The sequence below is a fragment of the Dermacentor albipictus genome, chromosome 4 (genome assembly GCF_038994185.2).
Source record: "Dermacentor albipictus isolate Rhodes 1998 colony chromosome 4, USDA_Dalb.pri_finalv2, whole genome shotgun sequence".
Classification (NCBI taxonomy): domain Eukaryota; kingdom Metazoa; phylum Arthropoda; class Arachnida; order Ixodida; family Ixodidae; genus Dermacentor; species Dermacentor albipictus.
In genome coordinates, this window is record NC_091824.1 from 74,600,503 (window position 1) to 74,620,132 (window position 19,630).

General features: G+C 47.4%; 2 protein-coding genes and 1 non-coding gene across 9 annotated transcripts in view; 1 reads left to right on the forward strand and 2 right to left on the reverse strand.

Annotated features, from left to right (window-relative positions):
- LOC139059141 (anoctamin-4-like) overlaps positions 1-5,151 on the forward strand; it is an 82,535-nt gene extending 77,384 nt beyond the window's left edge. For all 4 annotated transcript variants that reach the window (XM_070537120.1, XM_070537117.1, XM_070537118.1 and 1 more), the window contains 2 exons: positions 1,358-1,463; positions 3,617-5,151. In XM_070537120.1, the coding sequence (XP_070393221.1) occupies positions 1,358-1,463; positions 3,617-3,802 (292 nt within the window). In that variant the 3' untranslated portion in view covers positions 3,803-5,151. The remainder of the gene's footprint in view (positions 1-1,357; positions 1,464-3,616) is intronic.
- Positions 1-18,091, reverse strand: part of LOC139059142 (uncharacterized) — a 161,568-nt gene extending 143,477 nt beyond the window's left edge. For 2 of the 4 annotated variants that reach the window (XM_070537124.1, XM_070537123.1), the window contains exon 1: positions 17,836-18,088. In XM_070537124.1, coding sequence (XP_070393225.1) covers positions 17,836-17,958 — 123 coding nt within the window. In that variant the 5' untranslated portion in view covers positions 17,959-18,088. Of the gene's footprint in view, positions 1-17,835 lie in introns of all 4 variants that reach the window. The other 2 variants (XM_070537121.1, XM_070537122.1) reach the window with 2 other exon arrangements.
- Positions 18,092-19,133: 1,042 nt separating this feature from the next.
- TRNAD-GUC (transfer RNA aspartic acid (anticodon GUC)) lies at positions 19,134-19,205 on the reverse strand. Its single transcript has one exon. It is a non-coding gene; the product is annotated as a tRNA-Asp (tRNA).
- Positions 19,206-19,630: the final 425 nt, after the last annotated feature.

Sequence of the window (19,630 nt, forward strand, 5' to 3'; positions counted from 1 at the left end):
TCATTGTTCGGTTGCACAGTTGTAAACCTAATAGTTTTGTTTTCTCAAAATTTGCGATTTTCAACAGTTTTTAATAACAATTTCACAGCCTAAATAGGAATCTGCTTGCAATAATCGTTAGACTAAAATTTTTTTTGTAATGCAACGAACCTCAAAAGATTTGGTGCAGTGCTTGCGGATAAAAACAATTTCTCCTTTGCAATGTATTTCGATAGGAGTCTCCGGGTTCAAACTTAATCTTAAGGAGAACAAGCAGTCAAACACGGAAGAGAAAATTCCTATTGCAGATTTTTCTTTGGTTTTCGATGCATCTGTCGCTGTGATGGCGCTTATTTTTAGCTACACTAAGTGATTTTGCAAAAGACCATTTAATACACTTTAAGACAGATGTTTCGTGTTGTTTAGGTAGATATAAAACATAATCTGAAGATTGTCTCTCTCACTGCCAATAGGAGCGACCTCGCACAATCGTACATCTAAAGGACCACCAACTGTCTGTACGAAGACAGCACAATTTGATATATATATATATATATATATATATATATATATATATATATATATATATATATATATATATATATATATATATATATATATATATATATATTACAGGCCGAGAAATAACAACAATTTGTAATTTTATGGGAGAATCATACATCCCTAATATATTTGGACCGTTAATAGCCGAAATGTACACATAATAAACCAGCAAGCGTGCTTCCAGGCACAGTACATCGTTGGCAACGAACTTTGCTAAACCAAGGCCTAGGCGTAGACCTTCCCATTCCAGAAGCACAATGGGGAGTAATTTTTATGCTGGTGCTCTCGAATATAGAACACATCGAAATTTCAAAGTAGCCCGTAGATACATCTTATAAATCATGACAAGAGCGCCTTTTCTATCTCCACTCAGCCCCATCGTGGCGGAACTCCTTACAATGTTGAGCAGCGGACGCTCATACACGTTTCAAGCAACCACACCAGTGTCACAGGGAGCGCTCGCTTAATTATAGCGCGCCATATGCGTCCTTTAAGAGGGTCTCGTGACTTGCGACGCCTGTTCAGCCTAACCACCAGGCGCAGAGGCAGGAGTCTTGGCTACATGAACCATCAATCCAAGTTCGATAACTAACCTACTAGTCATCACATAGCCAATCAATAGTATGCTCGAAGGTTGTCTGCTACACAGCCTCGAGTTAAGGAGTCTGCAGCTCTAAACGTCGTTGCGGCCAAATGCGGAATCAGGGCGAGGAAAGACGGAGGTTTTTCAGTGGCGGGTGTAAGGAGTTTTCGCAAGTCATCGCTGTCGCTGCTCGGTACTTTGGGCGTTGGCGCGAAATCATTTCTTTCGCAGGTACTCGGGATTCCGCGAGCCTCCGGGCGCTGAGCACCCGTACCGGTTGTCCGGCAACTTCTGGGTCATCACCACCGCCCAACTATGCTTCGTCATCGTCTTCGAGGTGACGTTTGCGCACTAATTTCGTCTGTGACCACGCCGCCCTTCTATGACGTCCAGGTTATACAGTTTCGCCTAGAGTGCGAAGCTGCTGGAGCGATAGCTAAGCTCCGAGGCAGGATTACGTTTAGTGAGATTCGTTATTGGACAGTTTTAGAATGCCGTTTGTCGCCTTAAGCCTGTTTTACGTGGTGCGAATTCGACCGCCTTTTCGCACTTGCGAATTCGCAGATGCGGCAAATGGGCCGTCGGACCGTTCGCGCGTGCGATTTTTCGATGTTCGGAGTGCTGAACTTCTCTGCGAAGACACGCATGCGGCCAGGATGGGGAACCAATCACAACACGGATTGCACACACGTCACTGTGGCCTTCCTACTTAATATGTGTTTTGATAAATTAACGCACTCAAACACAAACAACTTTTACGAAAACAGCTTCTAAGCTGCGTTATATTGTTCTTACCGTAGCTAACTGACGCCATGAATAATTCAGTCCTCTGCTAGGCGCTAGAAAACGCGGAAATCCCAGTTGCCGCACTGTGTTCTTATGGAACGGTGAATGCGAAGTTCGCATTTGCGGGAATTCGTAGCTGCGAAAAACGCACGTGTAAATTTCTACCATGTTGACCGAGATTTAGACAGCTTTAGAATATCGTTTGTCGCCTTACGTACAGTCGCGGACGGAATAAAATGGACCACGTCATCTCCTAAAACTTTCAATTCCCGAGCAGCCTGTAGCAGTAACCAGTAAAGCTGCCCATGACAACGTTCTTAGCATATTCTAGTCGAGGTCCAAAATGCAAATACCAGATTGCGTTGTGAGGTTGCGGAGATATTCATCTGTTTCTTAGATTTCATGGTCCATAATATTCTGTCCGTGACTGTACGTTAAAGCAAGCAACATTGTGGGACGTTACGGTGTGCGTCCCAGTCAACTCCTTTAAGTACGGGAACGCAAACGCAAGGAGAACGTTAAAAGACAGGGCGCCGTCTCGCGCATGGTGCAAACGTATCCATGCCAAGACATTCCATTAGCCATCATCCTGTTGTTTCTATGCGGTAACGTTTTGTTGGTCCTGCGGACGCCGGAATCGCCGAACTATATAAAAAAAGCTGGATGCGCTATGCGCCGTTAAAATTTCCGGTGAGTTTAGAGGAAGCGATAACTAATTTCAGTAGTTACTGCAGGTCAACGGAAGCGAGAGGGTAGCCATTACGAGAATCCACGCTAAAGAGGGAGTCATGGGTGGCGCAATGTTCGACAGCGCTATTTCTTATCATGCGTAAACCATACGAACGTCAAACTCGCCTGCTAACGTACGTTATCACAGCGCACGTAAACTACAAGAATCTCACTAACGCACTGAGCATCTACAGTGAGGACAGGACTATTTCTTTACGTACATAATCTGCTTCCGTTTATTTGTAAACGCTGTTGTAAAACTCTGTTAAGCGTGACTGCGCAATTTACAGCTACTCTAACGGTGCACATACACGGTAAGTTCTGTCTTGCGAAGCAGCAAAAGAGACGTTCCGTAAAACTTGGTGTAATCTGTGGCATAGACAGAGGCGCTCAAAAAGGTACAAATTCGCCACACGTTGCCTCGGCCTGCAACACCCTTGGGGTGTCGAAGCAAAAGTCTTAACTAGAGTGCGAAGTAATGACGTCGACATGTAGTAAGACTTGTTATTAGATGTAAAAGCGCGAATTCAGACATTTATAAACACAACATATACAGCTAAATTTGGTCTGACTGCAATCCTTTCAAAGGCACCTCTCCCCCACCCTCTCTCTTTTCGCGAAAGAAACGCTTCGCCTAAAGTGAGAAGCAGCGGAAGCAATAATTACCACGTTATTGCGCGCAGTGTCTCTTTGACTGATAGCCGTAAGTCTGTGAGGGTTACAGAAATGGCCCCAAAGGAATGGAAAGCAGATCAGCGAAAGCAGATTAGATTAGATGGAAGGACCAACCTAGCAAGCTATCAAGCACTGACAAAACGTAGGGCTAACTAGCGGTCACTATGAGAAGCCCCTGTCTTACGGCTACGTCAACACTATCCCCACATTTCAGGTGAATGAGTTCACGCTGAAAGCATCCTGCACGATTTGCTTTCTTTGCGTTTCCAAGCATGCCACCCTTTCTTCTTTCTCGTGCAGCACGTGGTGTTCTTCATCACGGGTGTCGTGACTGCCATGATTCCCGCCATGCCGAAGTCGGTGGCCCAGCGAATGAAGCGAGAACAGATCGTCGTGCAGGACCTCATCGCCAAGCTGCAGGACATAGACACGGCCGCCGCCACTGCAGCTGCCAATAGGGAACGCCTGATGTCCATATATAAATAGCAGCGAATTATATTGCGTGTTGCGGAGTAGCCCCTTTGGTCGAGCCCTTTTTTTTTACCCGGTATCATGTGTCGTAATAATTAGCCACTAATTCGGGACAGTGACCTCGCACGATGATTGTGTGAAAACTTTTACTTTCCCTCTTTTCTTCCTTTAGAATGTTATCGCGCAAACGTAGCCCGATGATGCCGGTGGGCTTTAAATGTGTCGTGTACTGTGTTAGTCAAAGCTTATTGTGCTGGAAAGATGGCAAGAAATCGTCAGTCCAAGAAGTTGGCGTGTTTGCGTAGTTTTCCAGATGCAACATAGCACCGATTTGTTCGCGCCCGAATACACGTATGAACCGCTTCAGTTTCTTGACTGGCTGCACAGTAATTCCGCAGTAGCTTCTCTGCGAAAAGCTCTGTGAAAGCACCTACTGTAGCAATTTACTTAGCAGGCGGTGACAGGGCAAGATTATTGCAGAGCGAATGAGTGTCGCCTGCCAAAACCTGTGTGGTTTATGTCGGAAGATGACTGACAGCGCAGTCCAACTTACCAGACTACTGTCACGTGGTGTGTTAAACTGCAGCCTCGATCAAGCGACGTGACAACTCACAGCCACACCTACACCGACACAATTATTTTTCTGCTGGCTATCGAACAACGATCGATGCCGAAAGCTAATCGTGCTTAAAGATATATCGTATTGGACGTCTTTCCTTGGTAGCCACACTTATGCTTATTCCAAGTGTATAAAAATGTGCTATCCCATTCCAACGGCCTGGAGGAAATCTGGGCGTTCATTTAAGCTGGATCAGTGATACGTACCACAGCATCTGTGCATGCGCTCTGCATTACCTTTGAGCGCAACCACTGTCAACAGCATTCGAGTCCACCCGCCAGTTACATGTTGCTTCGACAAACTCTTCGACAGTGACTTCGACAGTAGAGGACAGCGCGGTCTCGGCAATGGACTTCATGTGTCGTGTGATTCCGTGTGCACCAGTCACGGTGTCAACGACTAACCCGCGAATCACGCTATTCGTTGCCACGCTATTTTCTCACTTTTACGCCTTCATCGATTGCTGCTGCGTTTATGATTGAGTAGACAGAGCAGGCCGACTCAAGTCGACGCAGCGACGCACTGACGCTATTGTGTGACGAGAACAGAGGCGCATTTAAGGCCGTAGAGTTCGTGCGCATGCTTGTACGATGTTTTGTTGTTCAACGCTTTAGTTAGTTTCGCTTAACGGCGCCTACGTGATGTTTTGGTAGATCTGCATTTGGATCTCTGTTTACCTCTCCTATATGCGTAACGGCTCTGTGAAGAATATTTTCCAGATGTCATTAAATAAATGGTGCATAACCCTCTGCGCTTGCGAGCGTCAAGCGCCGTGCATTTGTAAGGCAATAAAACTGCATTGCTTTTGTAGCCGAGTTCGAACTTGGGAAATTGATTGATTGATTGATTGATTGATTGATTGATTGATTGATTGATTGATTGATTGATTGATTGATTGATTGATTGATTGATTGATTGATTGATTGATTGATTGATTGATTGATTGATTGATTGATTGATTGATTGATTGATTGCATCGAAATGCAGCGCCACAACCGTGCATTGCAACCGTCACTTTGCGCTCAGCAGCCGACAGCCACCGTGACCGAGTCAACGCAGCGGTTTGCTTCGCGAGGGAGACAGACAGACAGACAAAGAACTTTAATAGCAAGGTCCTGAGACGCTTTGCCCTAGGGCAGAGCTGCGGGCCGCTCCCACGTGGGGACTGGTAGGCCGAGCCTAACCGCCGCATCGTGGGCTCTCTGGACAGCCCAAGTTTGATGTGCATATTCTGAACTCCGGATGGCAGAGCTCCATTCTTGTTCTGTGATGCGATTGGGTCCCTGTAACGAGGGGCATCGCCAGAGCATGTGTTCGAGATTGCTAACAGCCCCACAGTCGGGGCAAGTAGAGCTGAAAGCCTCTGGAGTGATCATGTGGAAAAGGGCCAGGTTCGGATAGCACTGCGTCTGAAGCATGCGTAAAGTGGACGCCAGAGGTCTAGCCAGTTTGCAGTGAGGGGGAGGATAAGTCCTCCTACCCAGGTGATAATGCATAGTAATTTCGCTGAAAGTAGTGAGAGTGTCCCGAAACTCGAGAACCCCAGAGTCTGAGCTCAATCTTGCTCCCGCGCGGTGGGTTAGTGCGCGCGCTTGGGAGTGGGCAATGTCATTAAGATTGGGAATCGAGTCAAGCTGGGGGTCGAGGTGAGCCGGAAACCACGTGATGGTGTGCGGAGAGATTATCTTGTTCTTGAGAATCTTGTGAGCCTCCTCAGCGATGGATCCTGAAGCGAAAGCCCTGACCGCCGATCTCGAATCAGTGAAGATTTGTGATCTGCTGTTGTCTAGGAGTGCTATAGCAACTGCGACCTGCTCCGCTCTGGTTGGTGTTGAGCACTTCAGGGAAGCCGCATTCACTATCTGTCCGTTGTGATCAACGAGGGCAATGGCGAAGTTAGACGACTGTCCATATTGGGCTGCGTAGACAAAACATGCCGAGTAAGGATCGTCTTTGGTACGCTTGAGGAGGGCGAGGGCTCTTGCCCTGCGTCTGCCTACGTTGTGTCGAGGATGAACATTACGGGGAAACGGTGCAACTCGTATGCTGTTCCTTTGATTTTCTGATATTTCATATTTCCGCTCTTCCATGAGGGTAGGGTTGATCCCAAGAACTGCCAGGATCTTCTTTCCAGCCGGGGTACAGGATAGACGGGCCAGTTGGGCTGACTCCTGGGCCTCGATTATCTCGTCCAATGTGTTGTGCACTCCTAGTTGCATAAGGAGGTCCGTGCTCGCCCGTAACGGAATGCCTAGTACTTTTTTTATACTTTTTCTGATGAGAGTGTTTAATCGTTTTTTCTCGGAGTTATACCAGTTGTGCATGGCGGCCACATAAACTATATGACTCATGAGGAAGGCGTGGAACAACCGGAGGAGGTTGTCTTCCTTTAAGCCTCCACGCCTATTCGAGAGACTGTTGATGAGTCTCATCATGTTCTCAGTCTTGGCTGTCAGCTTGTTGAGCGTAGTATTATTACTGCCATTCGATTCGATGAACATGCCAAGGACCCGAATGGTGTCTACTCTGGGGATGGTACAGCCACTTTTAGTGTGGAGTTTGATGTTTATGTCAGACAACGGTTTCCATCCTCTAGGTTTGGGGCCTCTCCTGACTGGCCTGTAGAGGAGGAGCTCAGACTTGCTCGGGGAGCATCTGAGCCCCGTATTTTCCAGGTACATCTCTGTTTGATCTACAGCCTCCTGTAAGCCTAATTCAACAGCTCCCTCGCTTCCTCCGGTGCACCAGATTGTGATGTCATCAGCGTAGAGCGTATGATTGATCTCTTCTATGTTGGAGAGTCTTTGCGATAATTTCGTCATGGCGATGTTAAAAAGCAGTGGTGAGACTACCGCTCCTTGTGGCGTGCCTCTGGGGCCCAAACTGAAATTGTCGGACTTGAGGTCACCGATTTTGAGCGTGGCCTTGCGATCCCGTAGGAACGAGCTGATGTATCTGTGGAAGGCGTCTCCCAAATTGAGCTCTGAGATGGAGTTCAGAATGTGAGCATGGGATACATTATCAAAGGCTTTCTCTAGGTCTAAGCCTAGGATGCCTCTTATATCTCTTGTGGTGTTGTCGATGATTTGACATTTGATGAGTTTCATGACGTCTTGCGTTAACAGGGCCGGACGAAAGCCGATCATGTTGTACGGAAACAATCCTTTTTTCTCGATGTGCTTAGAAATTCGATTGTGTATGACATGTTCCGCTACTTTCCCCACGCCGGACGTGAGGGAAATGGGTCTGAGGTTTGAGAGGCTCGGGGGTCTTCCAGGCTTTGGAATGAGGATGACCGAGGCCATTTTCCAGGACTCCGGGACAACCCCTCGTTCCCATATTCCATTAATCTCCTCTGTCAACCATTCTATAAAGCAGTCGTCCAGGTTTCGGAGGGCGCGGTTGGGGATGCCATCAGGACCAGGGGCAGACCTGCCATTTAGATGCTGCAGAGCTTCCCTTACCTCGCATGCCTTGAAGGGGTTATCTAGCTCGGGGCAAGATGAGCCTTTGTAGGGGGGATAGTCTTCGTCACTCGAGTTGCCCAGTGGCAGATACTTGCTAGCTAATCTGTCGAGTACGGTCTGCAATGTCTCTGATTGTGATGCCTGGTGTAGAATCTTCGCTATCACTTGTCTTTGGTTTGACTTGGTATTGGTATCATCCAGCAGATGCTTGAGTAGGTTCCATTTAGCTCCAACTCTCATCTGGCCATCCACAGAATTGCAGACCTCATCCCACTGTTGTCTGCTCAAGGTTTGGCAGTGATCTTCTATAGTTCTGTTGAGCTCCGCGATCTTTTTTCGGAGCCTTCGGTTGAGTTTCTGCCCTTTCCATCGTTTCAAAAGTGACGTCTTAGCTTCTAGAAGATGAGCGAGGCGGCTGTCCATTCTGTCCACCTCCAGTTCAGTCTGGATTTTCTTTGTCGCCGCGCTGATGTCCTCCTTTAACAGTTCAGCCCACTGCTCGAGGCTAAGTGCTGAGTCATGCGTTTGTGCTCGCTCTTCCCGAATCTTGCGAAAGTAATCCCAATCTGTAATAATAAACTCTTTGAGGTCCCCGCTTTTCACGTTGACGCAGGTGGCCAGGATGTTGCGATCACTGCCAAGGTCAACTTGGAGGTTGGACCAAGATGCCGATTCCACATTCCGTATGAAAAAGAGATCGGGTGTGGTATCCCTAGAGCAGGAGTTGCCAATCCTGGTCGGAAAAGCAGGATCTGTTATAAGCGAGAGGTGATTATTGACTGTAGTTTGCCATAGGTCAACGCCCTTGCGGTTAGCTTGTTGGTACCCCCAAGCTGGATGCGGAGCGTTGAAGTCTCCGGCCACCAGGAGTGGAAATGTCTTGGCCTTGCTTGTAGCCCTGTTAATAATTGCCGCGAATCTTTGCCTGAGGTCTTTGGGTGTACTGTATATGTTAAGTATAAAGATACTTGTCTTGAATGGTCCGCTGGGGATTATTTCAACAAGCGAGTGTTCAACCTTATTGGATTGCAGATTCAGATCGTGGGCTATGAACGCACATTTCTTCGAGACTAATGTGCTTATTCCCCTCTTCCCATCAGCATATTGGGTATGCGATTTATAGCCTGGAAGGGTGACCTTATCCGTGAGCGTTTCTTGTAATAATATTACATGTGGCTTTTCCGAGTGGGTCCGAATGAACTGTTGGAGGACGTTCCTTTTACGATGGAATCCCCTACAGTTCCACTGCCAGATGTTAATTACTTTGTGATGTGTCGCCATGGTGGGACATAGTAGATAACTTGTATTATAAAATGCTGCGGAGCGCAGCCGCTGCCGACCTTTCAGTGTCGGTGTCATTCACTTTTTCCAACGGTGTAACTGAAGCCATTGTAGAAACGTGGCGTTCCAGATTATCGCATCTGATTCCTAGTGCTTTGACCGCCTCCGCAAGTTTGTCAATAACAATTTGGACTTTTTCGAGGGATTCATCAATTTTATCTATCGTTTTTTCCAATTTTCGAACGCTGGCGCTCTTGTCTGAGGCATGAACTGCCAGCGCCCTCTTTTTGGGTAAACCATTGGCAGTCGGTTCCGCTACGGGGATCTCCATGGGCGTTTCTACAGCAGAGGCCTGACTGGGTTGAACTGACTCTCGATTGCAGGCTTGCTTGCTGGCAGTCGGTTCCGCTACGGGGATCTCCATGGGCGTTTCTACTGCAGGGGCCTGACTGGGTTGAACTGACTCTCGCTTGCTGGCTTTCTTTAGCTCTGCAATTTCTGCTTTGAGCTGCTCCATTGCGTATTTTAACGAAGCGTTTTCTCTTTCTAATTGTGCAATCCTGTCGTGCTTTGGCGATTGACCCCCCGTTACCTTTTTCGGCGATTCCTTGACCCGGTAAGCCCATGTGGTACCACGATGAGCAGGCTCCTGAATCTGAACTGCAGGCCCCCTGGAACGAGAGTGGCCTCTGGAGCGGGAGCGGGTCCCGGGGGCCTTGCGGCCTCTGGAAGACGAGCGTTCCGTCGAGCGACCCCTAGAAGGGACACGGTCCTGGTAGCCGCTGTCCTCGCCGCCAGGGTCTCGGGATCGGCTCCTGGATCTGTGCGAGCTGCTGAGGGCCGGCTTGAGAGGCATTGGCGACCCAGTTGGTTGTTTGGATTGGTCGCGGTTGCGCCGTTCTCTTCTCCGTTGCCTAACTACAAACGGAATTTGGAACCTTTGCTTGCAGGATCTGTCAGCCGTGAGATGAGGGCCTCCGCAAAGGGTGCACTTCGGTGTACATTCGTGCTTATCGTCCAGGTTGCTCGCACCACAGCCGCGGCAGATGGCATTTTCAGGGGTTGGGCAAACGTCAGCTCTATGGCCAAGCTTTCCACATGCATAGCAAACGTCAGTTTGTCTGCGATAGAGTGAGCATTTGATTAAACTGGGACCGCATTTTACGTAGTCCGGGACTTTGAGTCCATCAAACAGGATGACTACAGTGCTTGTGTTCTTGATTCGTCTCACCTCGAGGGCGCTTGGGTTCTTGGGTTGAATGATAACGCGTTTGAGCTCCTCTCGATCGATGGTGGGATCAATGTCACGAATAACTCCCTTGCATGAGTTTTCAGGGGCTGCGATATATGTACTAACTTCGTAGCTTGCTTGTCCAATGAGTAAAGCTTTCACATCGGCGTAGGCCATGGCGTTGCGTTTTGATGGCGTGCTTGCCACCAATATGTTTTGCACCACGTTCGGACAGATAATATCCTCCACCGTATCCGCCTCCGTAAGTCTAGCAGCGGTAGTGAGGGCTTGGGCAACTCTGAAGTGGCCCATCTTCTTGATGTCCAGTCCTCCACGGGGACGGATTATGATTCGAACATGCTCTTTCGGTAGGCGAGGCAATCTCGAAGCAGTCGTTAGCCGTGTCTTGACACTCGCCGTAGCCTGGCTTTTATTCCCGCCACGTCGCATGTCGGTGACTCGGCCGCCCTGCCCGAGCGGGTCCTGGATGATGGGTTTTCGCTTGTGTAATGCCGTGGTCCACCCAGCGCTTTCATTGACTTCGTCGGGAGAGATATCCTCACCGTCAACGGTGATTTGCATAGCTGTAGACATCGTGGCTTGAGCGTGTGGAACCGCGCTGAGCTCGCCCACCAAGCCTCTGCCGGGCAGAGGTCGCACAGAAAGGTCCTCGAGCGATTGGAAAATGTCCATCCACCGTTGAAAACTTGGTATCGGCGGAATCCTTGCAACTTTAGCCGTCGATTGGTGCCGACATCTTCACGATTGAAGCAAGTTCTCGACCTTAATCATGTAGAGAGGCAGGAGAAGCAGATATTGACGCACGCTCTCGTTTCTTCTTCTTCTTCCACCCTCGCGAGGGAGCGAAATCGAAAAAACGCTCGTGTGCCATGCTTTGGGTGCACGTTATTGAACCCCAATTGACCAAAATTCATCGAAAGCTCTCAACAACGGTGTTCTTTGTAATTCACTGAGCAGTTCTGTAAAGTCCCATAATTTTTTTCGATAACTTGCCATTTTACTTCCAGCCAAACGGTGACCGATCCTAATGCTAAGCCGACATAATGTGAAAATTCCTTTTGCTCTACTCTATTCCTTATCTTTATTATCCGCATGGCAACCGGGTACGATGACGTGTGTGGTGCACTGCATGGCCCACGGACGAAGCGTGAAAAAGAGCATCCGTTGCTTTATTCTGCCCCCTGAGTAGCTTCGGTGACTTGACGAGAATGGCTTCATACAGCATAACATGGCTGATGGCGATATAACAGGGCAGCACATCTCGCAAATGGTTCACGGCGACCAACAAGCGCACACGGGCACATACAACAGTCAACTACAATTTCATCATCATCATCATCATCATCATCAGCCTGGTTACGCCCACTGCAGGGCAAAGGCCTCTCCCATACTTCTTCAACAACCCCGGTCATGTACTAATTGTGGCCATGCCGTCCCTGCAAACTTCTTAATCTCATCCGTCCGCCTAACTTTCTGCCGCCCCCTGCTACGCTTCTCTTCCCTTGGGATCCAGTCCGTAACCCTTAATGACCATCGGTTATCCTCCCTCCTCATTACATGTCCTGCCCATGCCCATTTCTTTTTCTTGATTTCAACTAAGATGTCATTAACTCGCGTTTGTTCCCTCACCCAATCTGCTCTTTTCTTATCCCTTAACGTTACACCTAACATTCTTCTTTCCATAGCTCGTTGCGTCGTCCTCAATTTGAGTAGAACCCTTTTCGTAAGCCTCCAAGTTTCTGCCCCGTAGGTGAGTACTGGTAAGACGCAGCTATTATACACTTTCCTCTTGAGGGATAATGGCAACCTGCTGTTCGTGATCTGAGAATGCCTGCCGAACGCACCCCAGCCCATTCTTATTCTTCTGATTATTTCTGTCTCATGATCCGGATCTGCCGTCACTACCTGCCCTAAGTAGATGTATTCCCTTACTACTTCCAGTGCCTCGCTGCCTATTGTAAATTGCTGTTCTCTTCCGAGACTGTTAAACATTACTTTAGTTTTCTGCAGATTAATTTTTAAACCCACTCTTCTGATTTGCCTCTCCAGGTCAGTGAGCATGCACAATTGCAATTGGTCCCCTGAGTTACTAAGCAAGGCAATATCATCAGCGAATCACAAGTTAATATTCTCCGTTAACTTTCATCCCCAATTCTTCCCACTCCAGGTCTCTGAATACCTCCTGTAAACACGCTGTGAATAGCATTGGAGAGATCGTATCTCCCTGTCTGACGCCTTTCTTTATTGGGAATTTGTTGCTTTTTTAACTACAATTTACTCTGGAGTAACTCCGCAGAGACGTTTCATAGCAATGACCTTCAGGCTGTCCGGCTCGCTTTATAAGGACAATATTCCGCATGGACTCACTTATATCGACATACATTAAAAGAAACTGTGCGAAAGCTAGACTGGGCAGTGAAAATTGTCATCTGGTCGACATGTAATACTAACAAGCTTGTCTAATTGTCTAACGTTTATCTAATGCATGCATGGCGCTACCTAATCTGGGCAATTGGACTTCCTCTTATCACCCACCCGCGTTACATGTAATTCGTTAATTACATTCCACTCCTGAATATAACTGCCCTCTTATCATTACGCCTATCATTTCGTTTTCATTTCTATTACTCGCTGAGTTCTCCTTAGCTCGCCATCTACTATATTTAACTAACTGCGAAAGGCAGTGATATCGCTCTTTAAGAGAAAAAAGAAAAGTAGCTATTAGGGGTGGGCGAATAGTCGAAGTTTTGAATATGAATCGAATATCACACAAACTGTATTCTGTATTCCTGTGGTCCGGGCGAAAAGGCCGACAACCGCCATCGGTATATTGTCAACTTCATCCCCACCGCATACTGCCCGCGTAGTATTCGGGACGTAGTATATTATAATTAATACTAAAGCGCTAGTCACATGAACGCGCTGCACTGCTCGTCTTTGAAAACGCAGTCAGCCTGCTCAGGTGCCCCGAAACATTACCGATCTGGCTTCAACACTAATACAGTAAGGAGCTTTCCTACGTGCGCGTATTAGGCTTAGCGCTTGGGCCTGCGTTTGTAATGAAGGCTTCCTACAGCACAGTAGGCTTAAGCGACATCGTCTTCCAGACACGCCCGTGGCTCGGTGAACGGCATACGAATTCGATAATTGCTGTCCTCCTCACGATTCTAAACGTTCTCCGCTTTCACAGACGTCCCGACTAAAACCTCGACCAGTCGTTCTGAAAATAGCGAACTCGTTATCTTTTCCCCGTAATACTTTGCAACGCAAAAAAGAAAGAAAAAGGCGCTCGGCTTGGATAATTGCTGTCTGCTCCGGCGTAAAGGGGGTCGGCTTCCTCGGTGACTCGCGCACCTGTAACGATTACCCAGCTCTTTCATTGCGTTTGAGAAGAGTTCCGGAATTAGAAACGTTCAGAGTATTGATAGGAAACTAACTTACGGAAAGCTACCATGGCTTGGATAATCATTCGATCACTTCGAACTATTGCAAAGGACAACTCCAGCAGTCAGACAGTAGTCCTCGACACATGTTTTTGAAGGGATTAATTTAACATAGGCAATGCATTTCTAACTACCGGCAAGCTAAACCCACTTAGTCTCGAGTATGGAAAACCTTACGCAGTGGTGGTAGGCGCGTGGTGCAGAGCGATTCGGCAAACATCTGCAACTGCATAGCACGGCACCATGGTGAAAACAGTTTGGCACATTAGCTGAGTGTAGAATAACGGCTAAGTTTAGTTCGCGCTTCAAATGGCCTTTTTCATACTAGTGAGATCTTCCTTAAATCCGAAAGCTTATTATAATATATATTTTGATGTCCTGCAGCCTACAGAAGCAACAAAGAAGAAATTGTGGCACTCGAACTTCTGGCTATCAAATTTATGAGTAACACATTTTGTAACGATAAAATTCAAAGGGTCTCTCATGTTATCCCGAAGACGACTAAAGATGAAACCCGAAGTACTGATGCATTATAGACGGACACATGACGAACACATCCCCCTTAATTCGCTTAGTCTACTTCGCTTAGTCATCCCTCTTCGCTTCATCATCATAATCATCATCATCATCATCATCATATTTTATGTCCACTGCCGGACGAAGGCCTCTCCCTGCTATCTCCCTGTTCCCTGTTTTCAATTACCCCTGTTCTGCGCCAACCGATTCCAACTAGCGTCCACGAATTTCCTAATTTCATCGCCCCACCTAGTCTTCTGCCGTCCTCAAATGCGCTTCCTTTCTCTTGGTATTCGCTTACTGATCCTCTGATTCGCCTTATCTGTACTTTGCTTAGTAATCCCTCTACATTCCAAAGGTCGAGTGTTCGACTACCACCCAAGGTCGTCGGTTCGAGTGCCTTAATTTCGCCTAACTCACAACTGACATGACTGCGCCTTCGCTGACAACAAAGGCCGTGGGCTCGACTCCCACAAATGGTCGTTACTCGACTCCCACCAAAGGTCGAGGGTTTACAGCCTCTTTTGTACCTTTCGTGTTGTCGATGCGCTCTCGCTCAATGTAGACCGACTAATGAAACAAGTGAGGCTTTCGCCTTGATAAACACCCGGAGGAACTGGCAAGAAGTTGTAAATCTAAACGAGGACTACAGAGAGAGAGAGAGAGAGAGAGAAATAAACTTTATTGCTAGACCAGGCTTCTTGAGTCCAAAGGTGGGTGGCCTCCTCAGTCCAGGTAGCCATGGCTCGCTGCCGCTGCTCGAGCCCTGTTCACCAGCCTTAGCTGGTTGTGAGGGTCTTGCGTCAGCAGCAGATCTCTCCCACTGGTCTTCCAATTCTTCCTCTGAGTCCACTTCTTTGTGCATGTTATCGCCTGGTGGTGATGATGACGGTGGTGCTTCTCGATTATTCCTGCACCCCAGCACCATATGTCGCAAGGTGTTGAACGTGTCCGGCGGGCAGAACTTGCAGTCTCGCCCGCACACACAAAACACGCACGCACGCACGCACGCACGCCTACTTAGGAATTGCTTAAATTACTATAACTGCGCGAATAATATTAATTTGAAGAAACGCGTTAGACTCGATAACCTTGCAAATTTATGGGATAAAGTTACTCCAGTGAGAATCATCTTTCTGTTTTTCTTGTAGTCCTCGCCGATGTCTGTCAATGCAAACCATCTGTATGACTTGCAAAACGAGAGCTCGTGGCTTCAAAGGCGTCGAGATTGCCCGATGGCGCTGACTAACTAAAAATCGGTTAACTGAAAACCAGTGATGGAACTGGAATTTGGTTTGGCATTGTTATTTTTTAATTTTTTTTTTTTTTCGTACGTCAGCGCCGCCGGATATCTCGGAGCCCCTTGGTGATCCCCGCGTCGCAAGTCATGTTGAGGGCGACAGCGTAGAATTAAGTCGGCGCAATAGCTTCTTTTACGTGAACCCGTCCAGGCAGGTCGAGTCAGGAGTAGGCAGTCGATTTAACGGTGCTTACGTTTTTTCATATTTTTTTTTCATCCCGAGTCTAATGGAGACGACAGAGCGGGCGAGCAAGCCGTCACTAACGTGCACCTTTGACCCGTCCCGACCACGCTTGCTGTAATCTTGCTTAGCAGGTGGGCTGATTCAAACCACTCCGCGCACGCAGGTGTCTTCACACTGGGCCAGGTGTCTTGATAAGTTTTCGGGCCTGCATTTCACGTGACTTGACTTTCCGCACATCATGCTGCGCCAGCCGACCATCCTCTGCTTCAACCCTCTCCGATCATGAACGACGTGCGGACATCGCAGCACAGACAACCTGTTACGACGACGCACAATCCTTTCTTATTTCCGTTAAATATATCGTTTAAGTTTCACCGTCTTGGGCTGTTAACGCTGCCAGTTTCTATCCGTAACTGCCAAATGCATCGGTATTATATACAGTCGATCTGTGCGCGCGAAACTGGACGTGCGGCCGCTTTCGGTGTTTCATGACCGTGCTATTTTGACGTCACTGTGCACGAAAGCGAATTCTCCGTGTGTAGCAGCTCGAGATCACCGGCGTCCATGAAATGAAAGTAATAAAATAAATTAAATTCTATGGAACCACGATTTCATCATTAGGCACGCCGTATAATGAGGAACTGCAGATTAATTTTGACCACCTGGGTTCTTTAACGTGACCTAGCCAAATTTAAGTGCGCGGGCACGCAGTGCGGTCGTCGCGGTCGGGAATCGAGCCCGCTACCTAACGCTCAGCAGTAGAACACCACAGCCACTGAGTCATTGTGGCGGGCAGAAGCAAAAAAAATATGGACTCGCCATCCCGGTCCTGCGAAAGGGGATGTCCAGCGAAGCTGTTGACAACCACCACTACAACTGCTGAGAGGGGTATGCAATGCCTTATTGCCTTAGAGCAATGGTGATTTTGACAGCAGGCCACCACTGGTGGTATTGACGTTTCTTTTTCCCGTTGCCGTTCCTTGTATTCACACTGCTCTTCGGGAGTCCTAAATATATGTGTTGCCTACCCATAGTGGTGCTGCGACAACAATGAAATCCGTCGCTAGAGTGGTTGTTTTATATATGAAAGGCTGGTGACGTCATTCCCGACGTCGTAAGCCGCAATCACCGCGGCAGTTTGCGCAACAGTAATCTTTACCGGGAAACGTGCGCTAGGAGCGCTACGTGCTTCGCATTTTCATCAGCAGCGCCTTGCCATAAATGATAAGCTTGGGATGCTTGTTCTGTGCTTGTACTTTATTGAAGCGAATGCTGTGCTAAGTGTTGTACGTGTGATACCAAAGAATGTATGCACTTTTTGCTTCAATCGCTGAAGGCTTTTTTCTTTCATTTTTTAGCCGCTGAATGCTCTCTCTCTTTTTTGTGTGTGTGTGAGAACGCACAGGGAAGAATCCCGACCATTTAGAAGCTAACAGCTTCGCTGTAAAAAAAATTAAAAAGAGAGAGAGAGAGAGAGAGAGAACAATAAGAGCTATGAAACTGAGACTACATTCTTTACTTCAAGTAACGGGCACCCCACCGACATTCTGCAAAACACACCTGGCTACAGTATTTCTAGTATTTCTACTGGCAACACCGCCGCACGGCATTCATGTACGACTATGCTATAGATATTCTATAGATGTAACTATACCACGGACGCCGCTAGAACAGTGTCTACTTTCGTCGCTATTATGCGGCGACACAGTGTGAAGAATGCCTTCATACACAGTCTGCATGATCGATTCCACTGCAGCGATGCGGAAAACTTACGATCTCGGTATACACTGAGCTCACGTCTCAAAGATGGCGGCATGAGTGGCTTTGGAAAATCTGCAGAAAGGCAGCACCCGTTCTTGTTAGGAAACACACCCTTCTCGCCGCCGTGACGCTTTTCATGCAACGGTCAAGTTTTCAAGTGGCTACGAACACGTATAGGTTAAAAGCTTACCTGGCAGAAGTATATGACTTGAGAAGGCAACTTACGGTGATGTGCGATGCAGGCACGAAAATGGTTCCGATCCGGTTGTCCCGGTTCACGTCATCTTCCGGACGTGAAAGTTTCGCAGCTTTCTTCACCGTTAATGTCCAAAACAGCATGGCACGCATTTCGGCTTCGTAAGTTCGACCTTGTGTAGCACACTTTCGCACCACACGAGAAAATTGACCGTGGCATACGTGTTTTCACCGCACTTTTCACTCCATGCGAATCGTAATTCTGCTTCGCCTTCTCTCTCTGTCTCTCTATTTTCGTTCTCTCTATTTTTTTTTAGTGGTACCACAAGATTATCGTGCTGGTGGTGCGATGTCTTATGGCATCTCTGATACAGAAAGAAAAAAAAAATACTAGATGAAAGTCGGAGAAGTTGGTCAGAATATAACTGTCCAATTGGCTGCACTGCACTGGGGAAAGGGTAGAAAAACATCTATCTGCTCAAGCACGATGAAGGCGCCTGACCACAAGTGCAGTCATTTATTTATTTATTTATTACGCGTGAGCATGTGCACTAGTAGCGCCGACATAAGCTTATGGTTGCGCTGTTTCGGCAGCCCCTAGTTCGCGTTCACATAAGCAAAGGCAAATTTGCACTTTTTTCTGAAAAACGAAGCAATTAACTGTGGCAGCTGTTACACTGAACGACGTGGATTCAAAAAATGCGACCATGTCGAAAATTTTCAGCAAGAGCAATGCAGCGTTTAAGCGCAAAATCTTTTTTCGAACAGCCGCTGCGAGATATTCAGGACCCTGTACACATGCAACGCTCTTCTTAGCTCTCCATCCCCTCTCTAACTCTACCACTTGACCGGCTTCTCACACGTAGCTTTTTTTTTTTTTTCATTTTGACACTACTAACGCTAGCGCATTAAAGAAAGCCGGAATGTATGCGCAAAAAAAAAAAAAGGACGCTGCTGCGGCTGCACAGTTGTCCGACGCCGCGGCTTTGATGCATAGTGTGCGTGCGGGATTTATTTCATACCTCATGCTGTTATATTTCCTTGGGTTTTTGTCCCACTTTAAAAGACTAAAAGAAGTGTTATAAAAACGTGGTTAAAGCACTCTTTAATTTCCCCGTCAAAGACACATGATCAGTTCGCAGTATTCAGGTATTCATCCTTTCAGCGCCGCAAGCAAAGAGCACTCAGGCCGTTTCGCACCGCGGTTTGACGCCGGTTTTACGATGTTTGTTTTTAAATTATCTCCTCTTACTTCCAATTATATATAAAAGAATATTTTAAAAAATATTGCGCAAAAAAAAAGACCTCGTGAAAGGAAAAAGAAACCTCTCCCCGTCGGGGAATCGAACCCCGGTCTCCCGCGTGACAGGCGGGGATACTGACCACTATACTAACGAGGTCAAGTTTTGAGCGGCGAAATAAGGCTTTATAAGCATTGAGATAATTCAAATCCAGAACGTTACGTTTAGTGTTATCGCCGTTCAGTTTCCGTTCACCTCGCTCATTTATCTTGTAACGATTTACGCCGTTATGTACAGCTTATGTTGAAAACGTGCTACATAATTAAGATGGCCCGTGATAGTTTCAGGACGGTGGAAATATAACCGATCAATACGAACGCGCGATTTTTCGCCCGTGCGAGATGATAGCTCGCACGGGCGAAAAAGCATTGCAATAACTTTAGGCCCTAAACAGCGCAGATGTTCTGCCCATAGAATAAAGAACCAGCTTTTCTGCCGTTCGGCTCAATTAGATGCTATTGATTGCTTTACCGTATACATTCCTGCTCTATTCTTTATTGGTCAGAAGATGCGACCACAGAACT